At 48.4% G+C, this 13,215-nt stretch overlaps 4 protein-coding genes across 4 annotated transcripts; 2 read left to right on the plus strand and 2 right to left on the minus strand.

Annotated features, from left to right (window-relative positions):
• Positions 1 to 2,303: 2,303 nt before the first annotated feature.
• Positions 2,304 to 4,147, plus strand: FSST1_004949 (Metallo-dependent phosphatase-like protein; the record flags this gene model as incomplete). Its single annotated transcript, XM_083231176.1, has 2 exons — positions 2,304 to 2,424; positions 2,478 to 4,147. 2 exons carry the CDS (start codon positions 2,304 to 2,306, stop codon positions 4,145 to 4,147), a joined length of 1,791 nt encoding a protein of 596 aa, XP_083088379.1.
• Positions 4,148 to 4,977: 830 nt separating this feature from the next.
• On the minus strand, positions 4,978 to 6,687 carry FSST1_004950 (major facilitator superfamily domain-containing protein; the record flags this gene model as incomplete). Its single annotated transcript, XM_083231177.1, has 5 exons — positions 4,978 to 5,013; positions 5,067 to 5,918; positions 5,974 to 6,053; positions 6,107 to 6,353; positions 6,415 to 6,687. 5 exons carry the CDS (start codon positions 6,685 to 6,687, stop codon positions 4,978 to 4,980), a joined length of 1,488 nt encoding a protein of 495 aa, XP_083088380.1.
• A 2,190-nt stretch (positions 6,688 to 8,877) lies between these two features.
• FSST1_004951 (acyltransferase-domain-containing protein) lies at positions 8,878 to 10,310 on the minus strand (the record flags this gene model as incomplete). Its single annotated transcript, XM_083231179.1, has 4 exons — positions 8,878 to 9,241; positions 9,306 to 9,754; positions 9,808 to 10,051; positions 10,105 to 10,310. 4 exons carry the CDS (start codon positions 10,308 to 10,310, stop codon positions 8,878 to 8,880), a joined length of 1,263 nt encoding a protein of 420 aa, XP_083088381.1.
• Positions 10,311 to 11,216: 906 nt separating this feature from the next.
• Positions 11,217 to 12,635, plus strand: FSST1_004952 (NADH kinase; the record flags this gene model as incomplete). Its single annotated transcript, XM_083231180.1, has 1 exon — positions 11,217 to 12,635. One exon carries the CDS (start codon positions 11,217 to 11,219, stop codon positions 12,633 to 12,635), a length of 1,419 nt encoding a protein of 472 aa, XP_083088382.1.
• Positions 12,636 to 13,215: the final 580 nt, after the last annotated feature.

The raw sequence follows: 13,215 nt of genomic DNA on the forward strand, positions 1-13,215 counted from the left end.
CCTCTTGGCGGGCAAAGTCGGGTCATTTCTGCATAATGGAGCAATTGAGTATCTGCCAAGAGAGTCGCTAGGATAATGGCAATCTTGAGAGACAACAAGTTGATGAATAATAGGACTTGATCTGAATTTACATCCGATTATGTCATCGGACTTGAGCCGTGAGTAGGCGTATCGAGTTATTTACACAACGTCGTACTGGGTGAAGATCCTATCGTCCTAGGTAGTGATCGTTGCAAGTGGATATCACGGCAAAGACTTTAACAGTCCGTTAGTTGATACCACTAATCAGTTGACAGGGAGATAGTTTCAAACTTGAATCGTGTAAACGACTACTGGCCGAGTTCGGTCCGGAGTCCAGGCCTTTGATAAGTATCTTTTTCGTATAGTGATGCCAGTCTCTGGGTGCCCTCATGGTATTAGAAAAATTGACCGCTGCAAGCATACGAGACGAAATTAGTAGGTCACTCTATGCTCCTTAGGCTATAGTTCTTAAACTACTTCTTTTTATACCCTAAAACTTGGGAGGCTAACTTTTTTGTTACTTACTAGGCTCAATACATGTTTATTGGTGAGAGTGTCTTGATATGAAGTTATTCGCGACAATGACAGAGAGCAAGCTGACTCAAGTGTATGGTCTAGGGTAGTCTGCATACCAAGGGATCCAATCAACATGCCAAGGTTTGAAGTACACCGCTCACTCAGTAAACATGTCCAAAATAGTAACGGTACCAATGACGAGTGTTAGTAATCATATCGCCCGAAAGTAATCGGGATACGAAATGGCGTTTTTTTAATCTCCCTTGAGTTCTCTTGTCATCTGTAGTCAGTTGATCGAGGCAAGATGGTTTTTGTTAGTGCCCGCGGTTCAGTTCACGGACGTGGTTCTTCAAGCCACTAACGCTCCACCGGTTCCCACTGAAAGCGTTCAGTGGAGAAATATGCGCTTATAAAGATATGACTACTATCAACTAACTACCCAGAGAGACGGGACGAAACTAATTACAACAGTTTCTTTTCCAGTTTATATTATTCGGGCCTGATGCTCCGAGACCCGACTTGGCTACCTCGGTATCGACTTGGAGCTTTACTTCAGCTTTTAGTTTGCTTTTATGTTGAATTGTAATAAATCATCATCAACGCTTTGACTGATGATCAGCTAGATTAGCTAGCGATTGGATGTTTTGCAGGGATTACGCTAGATCAAAATAGGCATCTCGATAAATCCCCAGCGGTGGCCAAATTCCAGCCGCAACAATAAACAATAACACAAACAGTCTTGGCAGTTGGTGATATCAAAGTGAAATGATCGTCGCTCAAATGGGCAATTCATAGAGATTGGCTGCCTATCTGTCACAAGCCCATATTCCTTGGCCCTAAGAAAGACGCCCGCTTTCTGACGTGACGAAAAGTTGACAAGCAAGCCAATGTTCAGGGTCAATGAGGCGTTTTATCTAGTACCTAGTCGTAACGAATAAGCTTAAAGGCTAATGCGTTGGCACTAAACAAATCGCCCCAGTTGTTCAGTTGCGGGTTCTGAGAGATCCAAGGGACTTTATGTTTTTGTACGAGTCATTCAGTGGTTAGTGCTACCATCTTGATGATTGATAACAGTAAAAAAGGAACAACAGTTTTATTTGTTTATGGTATTGAGCAGACATAGGACTAGAGAGTACAGATACAGGCGTACTAGATAAAAGCTGCGCACAAGGAATGTCTAGATTGGCCAGGCTAACCTTGATTAAAAACCGTTTGACCGACGCTATAAACAATAAACCTTCCTCATTTGTCTTACAACGCCGACGCGGCACCGACTACCCCGAGTCTTGATCCTTGGCCTTGTTGGGGTCTTCAAGCTTATCAAGAGTCTGGAGTACTAGTCTAGTATTACTCCAGTGGTCGACCACACAGTAGATAATAGGTAGGTTGTGAGATGACCAACACAGATGAAACAAGAGCCTGTACACACGTTTCTATATACTGGCAGGTTACACGATAACAACTCCTGCCAAATCAATAATAGTTAAATAAAACAAAATGAAAAGGATTCACCTCGGCTCATGCGATAAGCCAGTCACATTGCCCACGTGTGGTCTTGGCGATCCCTTTTTATCATGGAACCTTTGCAAGACCCAAGACCTGTCATTATCAGCGACGATCAGGCCAAGGAACACAGACAGGGTCTGCTTCAATTGACGAGTTAAAGAGACCGGCCATGCACTCTTGATTAATTTCTCGAAATGTCCACCCTTTAACTCTCGATTCTGGGGCAATTGCGCTTTTTTTGACGAGTCCAAACATCCATCATGAAGTCGTCAATTACTCTCACAGCTCTCGCTTTGACCAGCTCCGTCATCGCTGAAGATACCCTCCTCAGCAAGCGATTGACCAAGCGCTTCATCGACGATGACGGAAATTACAACATTTGTATGCACTCTACACTCGTCGCAATTAACTTCTGTATCACTAACATCTCACAGCCTTCTTCCACGTCAACGATGTCCACGCCCATCTCGACCAGTTCGCAAAGTCAGGCACAGACTGCGTCGACCCCAAGAAGGGCTGCTTCGGTGGCTACGCGCGCATCAAGCACACCGTTGATGCTCTGCGAAAGGACAACCCGGATAACCTGTGGCTCAATGCGGGTGACGAGTTCCAGGGCACGCTATTCTACTCTTTCTACGGGCCCTCCAAGATTGCAGAGAACCTGAATGCCCTCGACTTTGACGCCATGACCCTCGGAAACCACGAGTGGGATGGCGGCGACGAGGAGCTCGGCGAGTTTCTCCAAAACTTGACTTTCCCTGTCGTCTCTTGCAATGTCAAGAGTGAGTACGAGGGTCTTAACAAGACCATCAAGAACTACCAGATCTTTGAGGAGCATGACTTGGCTGTTATTGGTGTGACGACTGATACTACACCCGGCATCTCAAGTGTTGGAAACAAGACTACTTTCCTCGACCCCATCGCCGAAGTGCAAAAGGCTGTTTGGGAGATTCGCAACAAGACCGAGGTCAACCGCATTGTCGCGCTCACTCACCTTGGCTACGACGTAGACCAGGAGCTTGCCGCCAAAACTGAGGGTCTGTCTCTTATCATCGGTGGCCACAGTCACACTCCTCTTGGCAACATGAGCAATTCCGAGGGTGATTACCCCACCATTGTTGACAACATCAATGGCGATGAAGTCTTTATTGTTACTGCCTATCGATGGGGCGAGTACCTCGGTTCCATCGACCTGACCTTTGACAAGGATGGCAAGCCCCTCGCATACCATGGTGCTCCCATCCACCTCACCAACCAGACCGAGATGGACAAGGACCTCCAGAAGAAGATTGAGTCGTGGCGAGGTCCATTTGAGAAGTTCGCCGCTGAAGTCGTTGGCTACACGGATGCCGAGCTTGACCAGTCTACATGCCAAGATGGAGACTGTCTTCTCGGACAAGTCATGGCCGACGCCATGCTCGAATACCGCCTCAACCAAAGCCGCTCCGACGATGACAAGCCCAGCTTCGCCTTTATCAACGCCGGTGGAGTTCGCGCCACCATCGACGAGGGCAACATCACCCGCGGCGAGGTTCTGACATCTTTCCCTTTCGGCAACGCCATCGTTGAGCTCACTTTCACTGGTGCCGAGATCAAGGATATTTTCGAGGGTGCCGTGACAGGCATGAACCAGGACAATGACAAGGAAATCACCTCGTGGTTCCAGGTTTCCAAGGGTCTCAAGGTCGAATTCAACCCCGACAACAAGAACGGATCCAAGCTGGTGAGCTTGAAGCTCGACGGCGAATCTTTCGAGGACAAGACCAAGTACCGCGTTGTCACGCTTGACTTCCTGGCCGGTGGCGGTGACAACTTCTTTAGCACTGATAAAAAGAACATTGCTACCCTTGACACCCAGGACGAGGTGCTGATCGATTACTTTGATGCGCACAACCCTCTTAAGCCCAAGTTGGAGGAGCGTGTTGTTAAGACCAATGCGACCAGCAGCGATGACGGTGATTCCGAGGATGCCGATTCGGAAGAGGCCAAGGGTAAGGGAAGCGGTGGAAGCACAGGGGGAAGTAACGAGAACGCCGCCAGCGGTATGCAGATCTCTCTGCTTACTGCTGTGTTCGGTGTTGCGATGACTATGTTCATGATGTAAATACGAAAAACATGCAATTTGTGTATATATAGATGACTTACAGCGCAAAGCGAAATAATGGTCTCTTGTTCTACTTCTTTGTCTCGATCGTCCTGTACAATGACTTGTTAGTGTCTGTAGAAGACATGATTGTCAGCGTCTATCAAAAACAATGCCAGAATTGTAAAAAAAGAAAAACTCCACCAACCTGTTATCATATACCAACTCTCAAGCCTCGGGTTGTGGTTTGATAGTTCATCGGTGTTTCCTCCACAGGCAAAAGAAGACCCTCTTCCAACCACTCTACCTCTCTGTTTTCCATACGGCACTTGAACACTAACAGTGTGACAAAGACGATGGGAAGAAATAGCCATAGCATTAGCTCGACGGCCAAAATGCCCAGATAAACTGGGACAGCGTACTCGGGATGACTCATGTTTGCGAAATGAGAAACGAAGATGCGTTGTTACAGAACTACCATCATCACGACGGGATAGATATGGGGTTTATGAGGAAACGGTGAAGAAAGATTTTTCTTTGTACGGGTATGTGGGAGACCTAAGTGTTTGGGTGGGAGTGTACAATGTACGATGGTCATGGTTGGAGACAAGACAAGGAACACGACGCAGTTCAGGAGTAACACTGTCCAGTCTATGACTTGGGAGGACGAACAGCGTTTGATGTGACAGAAAGAAAGGCTTTTGTCTCTTATGAGCAACATGTCACCAAGTTGAGTGCAAGGAATATGAAAGACAAAGATTTGAACAATAGATGTTATTGGACTACTGGAACATATCCACCTCGAACAACAGAGAAATCGTACGCTAGCAGTCGACATGTACTCGTCCATCTTAGTAAGTGTAGCGGAAATCAGCAGTAGCATCGTCCTAGAGTAGTTTGTCAGTGATGATGCTGTGTCAGCAGGAAAGGGCTTACTCACATCATGAGCCTCCAAAATCTTCTCGCCCCTGTCAGCCTTGGTATTGTTTCTCTTGAAGTCCAAGTCACAGCAGATGACAAGGATAACAGTGACTAGACAGCAGGCAATGCAGGCCCACATGCCAGGCTTGTATCCCGTCAACTTGTCCTTCTCACGGAACACCAAGCTGCCAGCGATACCTCCAAAGCCACCGAAACCAACAAGAGTGGCGCTGCAGAAAGCTCGCTTCCACTGACCACGGATGTTGTTGGCCTGGAATGACATGGCAGTGGGGATGTTGCTGTTGGCACCGGCAGTGACGAGGAAGACACCAAAGTATCGGACGTTGGCGCTCTCAGCCCAGCCCATGATGGGAAGACCGATGAGGCAAAGCAGCATGTTGAATAGAATGCAGGGGCCTCGGACGTGGTACTTATCACCAACCCAAGCTGTCGCGAACATTACGATACCGGCAAAGGCGTAAGGAGGCGCAACGAGACACTGAGCAGCTCCAACGCTGAAGCCCATGTTTCCAACAAGAAGGATAGGCAGAGTGTAAGCGAGGGCGTAGCTGATGGTGGTGGTGTCGAAGAAGATCATGGCATAGGCCCAGACCTTCCAGTCGGCGCCTCCGCGAAGGAATTTGCTCATCTGGAAAGGAGGAACCACGGTATCGCCACGATCACGGCTGATGCGATCAACAACCCATTGGCGCTCACGAGCACCGAGGAAAGACCACGTCTTGCGTTTTGAGTCGGGGAAATCAACGAGAAGCCAGTAGCCGGCAATACCAAGGGCGACAGTCAAGGCACCTTCGATAATAAAGATCCAGCGCCAGCCGGTGAGACCCTCGCGACCGTTGAGCTGCATAAGCTGTGAAGTTAAATGTAAGTAAGAGCGAAATAGTGATATCGGAGATGAAACGTACACCGTAGGCGAGAATACCAGAGAAAGCTGAGGCGACACAGCCGAGGAGATAAAAGACAGAGTATCGCTTTCCAACCTCGTCTGAATATTGGTCAGTGACTGAGTGAGAACCGGGCAGGTTCAAGTATACTCACATCGTGTGTACCAGGTACTAAGCAGATAAACACAGCTGGGGAAGAAACCAGCTTCGAAGAAACCAAGGACCGCACGAAGAGCCGCCAGCTGAGGGAACTTTTCAACGAAACCCATCCCAATCATTACCGCTCCCCAGAGCATGGTGATAATGGCCAGATGAAAGCGGGGACCAATTCTGCGGATAAGGATTGTCGAAGGCGGCTGGAAGATGATGTACGGGATAAAGAAGACCAGGTTTGCAATGTTCTGTTGACCGAATTCGTCAGTATATGCGATATTGACCTCAATTGTCAGGAACAAGACTCACGTATCGGAAGCCAGTGAGTTGAAGCTCGACACCCATACCGGCAATGTTGGCAGCACTCATGTTGGTGCGATCCATGAGTGAGACACAGTACATGGCACCGACAGTAATAACCAGACGACGATCAATGCGCTTGATGATGCTGCGCTGCTCCTCGTGGGTGAAGCCATGGTCGGCATCGATATCGGAGCTGACCTTGCTGGGGGCTTGATCGATGTGCTTATAGTCGGAGTCAGGCTGCTTCTCAACAGCCTCCATGTCGTTTGGCCTCTCCATGGTTTGTTATCGAGAGAGTATGGTGTTATGGTGAGAGGTTGAGAGAATAAGAGAGAGAGGGAAAGAAGAGGGGGATGGGGATAGTGGATGGATAAAAAAGATGAGCAAGTGGATGAGGATTATGTCCTGATTTGTTACACAACCCCCCTTTTGAAGAAAGAGGAAGGTCCCAAGTTTCACGGATCGAAGAGGCCAAGCTTGGATTTGCTTGTATTACCCCGAGTTTTTCTTTGTCTCCAGTTTATTCTGTTTTGTTGGTTTACGGTGCGTCGCTTCTCTTGTTTATATACGTCTGGGATTTTCTCTTTACCCCGGGTTCTCTCCTCATATCAACCAATCCAATACAGCGACACAAACATGCCTCGGGTGGCGGTCAATGCCAAGCAGCAATTGCTAAACAGTCCACACCCCCTTTGCGTCTCGTCTAGGGCTATTGGTATTGTATGCTTTGGAGAGCGTTGCGTCAGTATTGTCCCCATGTCCCATCTACGTTGTGACTCCCCCGCAAGATCTGCCTACTAACCCTGGGGGTCACTCCACACCCTACGATAGTAAAGGAATAAAAAACCCGGGGTGTGGGAAATTTGCGGGGTAAAGTAATTCGTTCCCATGAGTATATTTAATAGCTCCAGCTCCTACGCCCGGAGGATTGCCTTTTTTGGGGCAAGATGCGAAGGAGGAGCCATGCAACTGCGCTGGAAATGTATCAGCAGACTTGGTATTTTTCGAGGTGCGGAATCTTCTTCTTACTAGTTTAAAGACAGAAAAGAAGAAAAAAAAAGAAAGAGGCTTGGGTAGTGCAGTCTTGGCTGTTAATTAGACCAACCATTTGCAGAATATGGAGTCCCTACCTCTCTGCAATTGACAGGCCCCTTGCTTTTGCTTGTCTGAGCGCACTGACTGATGTTCTCTCTCCTGTTTCTGTGTTACATGGGCTGAATCTGGAAGCGAACATTGGCATTGTTTGTCGTAGTATTGACCAGTAACCAAATGCTGTGTCAAGCCAATTTCCCTTTTACTACATAAGTCATGGGAAACACAACAGATGCTGTCTATCTGTTGACCTCACTTACACCAACAAGGGGAACCTTTTTAGAGCGACAAAAAGGCTGGATGGTTTAAAGGTTGACCAACAAAAATACTCAGTCATTTTACAATCCTCTAGACACCCTTGTTACTTATTTAATTTCTGCAACCCAAATTGCAAGAGTTATCTTTTCCATCAACCCCCAAGCCCTTAGCCTCAAGCCACCTCCTGTTGAATATGTCCATCAAACCAATCTCATTCCATCACGGACACGATATCCTAGACTAATTATCGACTCAGACTTGGAAATGATACAAGTCAAAACACACCACACACACTCAAAACTCTCAACTTAATCTCTTTCCCCGCGTTTCTTCCCCACCCCCGCATCATCTCTCGATATCCCGAACCAATAACGCTTCATAGAGCGACCTTGGATGCCGAGGCTCGTAGCTAATTTGGACACCCTCGACAGAAAAACGACTAGCAAGACCAGACCGGAAAGGCTACTTCAACACCTCCCTAGCTCCCCAACCTTTACAACTCCTCGTTGGACAAACTGCGAAGAAGGGGACGCTAACTTATGGTTGTTTGCAACTTGGCTTGGCTTGGTCCGCGCTTGAGAGCTGCCACCTGAGGGAGGCTTGCAGCAACACCGCATGGCAACCCAACCCAAAAGCATTGTCATCTCTTTGTGGCAATGCTTGCGCATCCTTCCCTAGCTCCAACGTCGGTACGCGCCGAGGCTCCATTATCCGTCAATGATCCTTCCTTCGGTAGCGACAAAACTGTCATTCAGGATATCAAGCTATCAATTGTACGTTCCTATACGCTTGCTGAACTACCTCAAGCCAAACTCAGAAATGTCATTCGCCTCTCAGCTCTCGGATACTGTCCGAATTCTCAAAGCATCCTCTCTTCTCATGGATGCCTCCTTTCTAACCAGACTGCGCCTCGGTATCTCATCTATGCCGCAACGAAAAAAAAAACATCAATCCGAAACGAGAAGAACCTCCACACCTTTATCAAATCCTTCCAGCTCACCTTGAAAGGTTGTGCAACCTTGAAGTCGTCAAGTTTCGACAGGCACAACCATCGAAGGTCCGGTTCCATCCACATCCTCAATCTTACCGCCCTGAATCCCAACCGAACCTCGGCTCTTTCTATTGAAGGACTGTTGTCATAGTCGTAAACGTCTTCTTGATGTTGTGCCAAATCAGCGCAACAGTGCCAACAACAGTGAAGAGCTGGAGAATCTCCCATGGCTGCCGTGTCTTGACCTCGGTCTCGATGTAATCGACCTTGCCGCCCTCCATGCGAGGGAACCGGCCGGTTGACATGTACTCTTCCATCAGTGCATCCTTCTTATACCACTCCTCGCGAAGCCAGAGATCAAAGGCCTTCTGGTCGTCAAGGGGAATGTCGCTCAGTCGGAAACGGCGCCAGTGAAAGTTGACCGACTTGGGAGGGCGTCCTTGGAAGTAGGTGCTAACAAGACCAAAGTACTCCTCACCGAATCCACCTCGGCTATATTCGTTCGTCAGTCGACAGTCTCGATGCTGTGTAACGGGGCTTGCAGGTCACAACTTACGGGATTCCCTCATACGCGACCGTGCAATCATAGACGTAGTCAAGGCTTCCCTTGAGCTCGTTCAAACAAAAGAACATACCGGTGCTCCTTGGGAGCAAAACGTGCTCGGGATCCTTGAGATCCATCTTGGCTGCCCAGCCTGCCGATTTTCTACGTCCATTGTTGGAAAGATTGGTGCCTTCAGGGAACAAGAGCAGCCACATCGGGTCCATATAAGACTTGCCATTGGGGTCAACCTTGGGCTTCTTTAACTTGTTAAGGCGGTAAGCCATTCTGGGCTGATCGGAAGCCATCTTTCTCGACATAAAGATGAACCCATAGAGCTGCATGCCCAAACCAACGACCGGGATGCGCTTGAGTGACTCCTTGAGAATGATGTAGATGTGTCCATGCATGCTTGGGGAGTTGGCATAAGCAATCCACCAAAGGTAAAGCCAGTCAGTGTAAATCTACGACCAGAGTTAGCACACAGCCGTTTTGCGTATCGCATCGCCTCTCCTACCTGATGATTGGCGATGAGAACCAACCGCTCAGGGAACTCAAACTGCACTCCCCCGTCGGCCCGTAACTTAATCTGGCCAGCGACCGACTCGTCACCGCTCACTCGAATGGTTGTCGGGCCCCAGATTTGGGTCATAAGAGTTATGGTAAGACCAAAGAAGCCCTTGGTCATGGCTATGTAAGCGTAGTACCAGTCACGGTTGACAAAGTACAGTGGTAAACCGACGAGCTGGGTGAGGAAAATCCTGCCATCATGTTAGCCATGATGCGATGGATAAATGAAACTTGATGCACGTACATGAAGATGCATGAGTTGAAGTAAAGAGCAAAACAAGAGCCGCGGAGTATTTGCACAAAGGTTCCATAGCCTTCCTTTCCTGATGGATGCTCTTCCTTTGGTAACGGCTTTTGCTTCTTGGCCAACGACTCTTCAGTGATTCCAGCGAGGACTTCTGGCGCTGGGATTGCCGTCTCTGACGGGCCAGCGTTTGTGGTGTCAGCCATGGCGGCGCCTGGCTGTTACTTGCTTGCTTAATTGTGCTTGTCTATCTCGACCGATGGGTTCGTACAAGGTGTCACGACGAGGAGAACGAACAAAAACAGACAAAAGAGCGCACTCAACACTGTTATATCTCGTGTTTGTCTCGTTAAAATGGATGTCGCCGAGCTGAGGTGAAGACGAGGGGTCGCGTGGCACAGGTAGTCAGTTTGCAGCTGTAGAAGCCTCGTGGCAGCCGACAAACACTGTCGCAAACCTGCTAAAGCTTCAGGTAAGGGTAAAGACAAAGACAAAGATGTCAACGAAAATTAGTACAGGTCACAGCATGTGATTAATGTCTAGGTATGAGCTTATTGCTACCGTACCTACATAATGTGCTTGTCTGTTCTTCGCTAGCTGCTAGCTGCTAGCAGGCTAGTAGTCTAGTGACATCAGGCGGATGCGTCGGAGCTGCTGGGCTGAGGTCCTATGACGCCTGGCTAAAGATGGAGGAAGGTCAATATTTGGCCAATCATAACCTGGTAATATCAGATCTTGCAGCTGTTGGATCTACTACATCTACAGAAGCTATCGCGGGGTTCAACAAGACACTCTACAGCGGAGGTCATACACATTCTTCACCTGATCAGTTCTCGTCTTTAAGGTTATAACGTCTGAGTCAATATTAAAGGGTCCAGATACCGTCATCCGATCCCTTGGAACCCCTCCAAGCCAAAGCACCCTTATTCTTTCCAGGAAACCTTGCCTCTAGGAAAGGCAGGCGGTGAAAATAGCCCACCTTTAGCTTCATAAATTCTGCCAAAGTAGTCGCAAAGCGACTAGCTGCCGTCTTCGGCGTCATCTATAATCAAATTTAACCAGCCTGGACTGGCATATTTTCTTCTCGAAAGCTATGCAGCATCATCCATGCCATGTCTAAAAGGCCATTTATGAGAGGCCTGGCGCCCATTCATCCCAGACTTTATCAGCGACCCGCGCGTTCGTTCATTGTTCGACTACCAACCTCGACCTGCACTACACAAACATGTCGTCTTCTATCGACAACCTCTGCCCGCCGAACCTCAGAAATTCGCAGCATTGCAGAACTACCAAATAGAATAAACCCACGATACCTTCAAAGTACCAAACCCGGATCATCGCTCCTATCCCTCAACTGGCCCAAGCCTCCCCAAAACCTCCTCATCATCCACAAGCTGTACTCAGATGCAGTTATCGATGCCGTTGTCAAGTTTTCCACATACCTTCACAATGAGTATCCTGAGGTCAACCTTGTGTTCGAGCCTCGCATCGCCGAATCGCTGAGGGAACATCTCGATTTTCCAATCTACGCCTCAGACTCTCGATCAAACATGGCAGACAAGGTTGACGTCATTGCAACATTCGGGGGAGATGGCACTGTTCTTCGAGCTGCTAGTTTGTACAAGCTCCATGGTTCTGTTCCTCCCATCCTTTCATTCAACATGGGAACGTTGGGGTTTCTCGGAGAATGGGATTTCAGAGAATACAAAAAGGCTTGGAGGGAAACGTTTATGAGTGGCAGTGATGTTGCAACGCGCGAAGCCAACTACCCTCGTGGCGATTGGGATAAGACAGCCCCAGTATCCTACACAGCTTGGGATAGGCACAAGGGAAAGAGCATGGGAGCTCAGCGAGCTTCCAAGGTGCTGCTGCGCCATCGCATCAAGGCTGACGTGTTTGACCCCTCGGGAAACAATATCAACCATTGGCTGTCAGATACGTTATCAAGCGAGGCCAAGTCGGGGGCAAAAGCGTTAGCAGTTCCGCATGAACCGTCACCATCGTTGAGAGCAATCAATGAGATATCGGTGCATCGAGGATCCCACCCTCATCTAGCCATTATCGACATTTACCAGAACGGGCACTTTCTTACCGAAACCACAGCTGATGGTATTCTGATCAGCACACCGACTGGCTCGACAGCGTACAGTCTAAGTGCTGGTGGCCCTATCGTTCATCCACTGGTCAAGTCCATTCTTATCACGTCCATCAGCCCTTGTAGTCTCAGCTTTCGGTCTCTAGTACTTCCACTGGACACAAAGGTCACCTTGCGGATGAGCCGGAAGAATCGTGGCCGCGAGCTTGATCTCAGCATTGATGGCAAACGATGCGCCGGAGTCTCTCCAGGGACCGAGATCCGAGTGGAAGGTGAATTTATTGGACGTGCTGGGCCTGGTGAAGAGTGGCATGGCGGTGTGCCATGCATGATCAGGACCGAAGATGATGACCCTTGGGTCGGTGGGTTGACTGGCCTCCTTAAGTTTAACAGTACTTTTGGACGAGAGCCTGCAGGCGATGAGTTTGCCGATTAAGCCAGCTATGAGATATGTTGATGACGATGCATGCAGATCTAGACTATGTAATGCAATATTTGATACCCATGCTTTACCAAAAGGATATAAGATGACATTTACGGATATTCTAGGGCTGAACATGCTAGTGGGTAACAGAAAATCGCTAGCTTTAAAACCCATATAAACACCAATCCTGAGAGTTTGGTCTAAACAGCATAAAAAGACTTCTGACATTATGCTTTCGGTAGTCAACTCTCCTAACCTTGAGCATAATAGCTGCAATAAGCTTGTAAACGAGGAATGGATCGCGCCGCATCGGCCGAGAAAAGGGCATGGAATTGTCCGCGGATAAGGGTTCAAGCTAAAATTGTGATGTGGTAAGCGTTCCTGGACCACTCAACACGAGAGATTGCTCCTCTTGGTGGTAAATGGTGATCCACGATGGATGCATGCCTGCTGACAGATGGCAGTGCAGCGGAGGAGAATCCACAGCGTGATACGAGGCTTGTACTTTTTATCCACAGTTGATTTTTAGAAGCTGACATGATGAGAATTTTGATGGAATTTGTCTTACTCGATAGACAACACTGGTCGACAG

This window comes from Fusarium sambucinum, chromosome I (genome assembly GCF_050947815.1).
Source record: "Fusarium sambucinum isolate potato_lamoka chromosome I, whole genome shotgun sequence".
Lineage (NCBI taxonomy): Eukaryota > Fungi > Ascomycota > Sordariomycetes > Hypocreales > Nectriaceae > Fusarium > Fusarium sambucinum.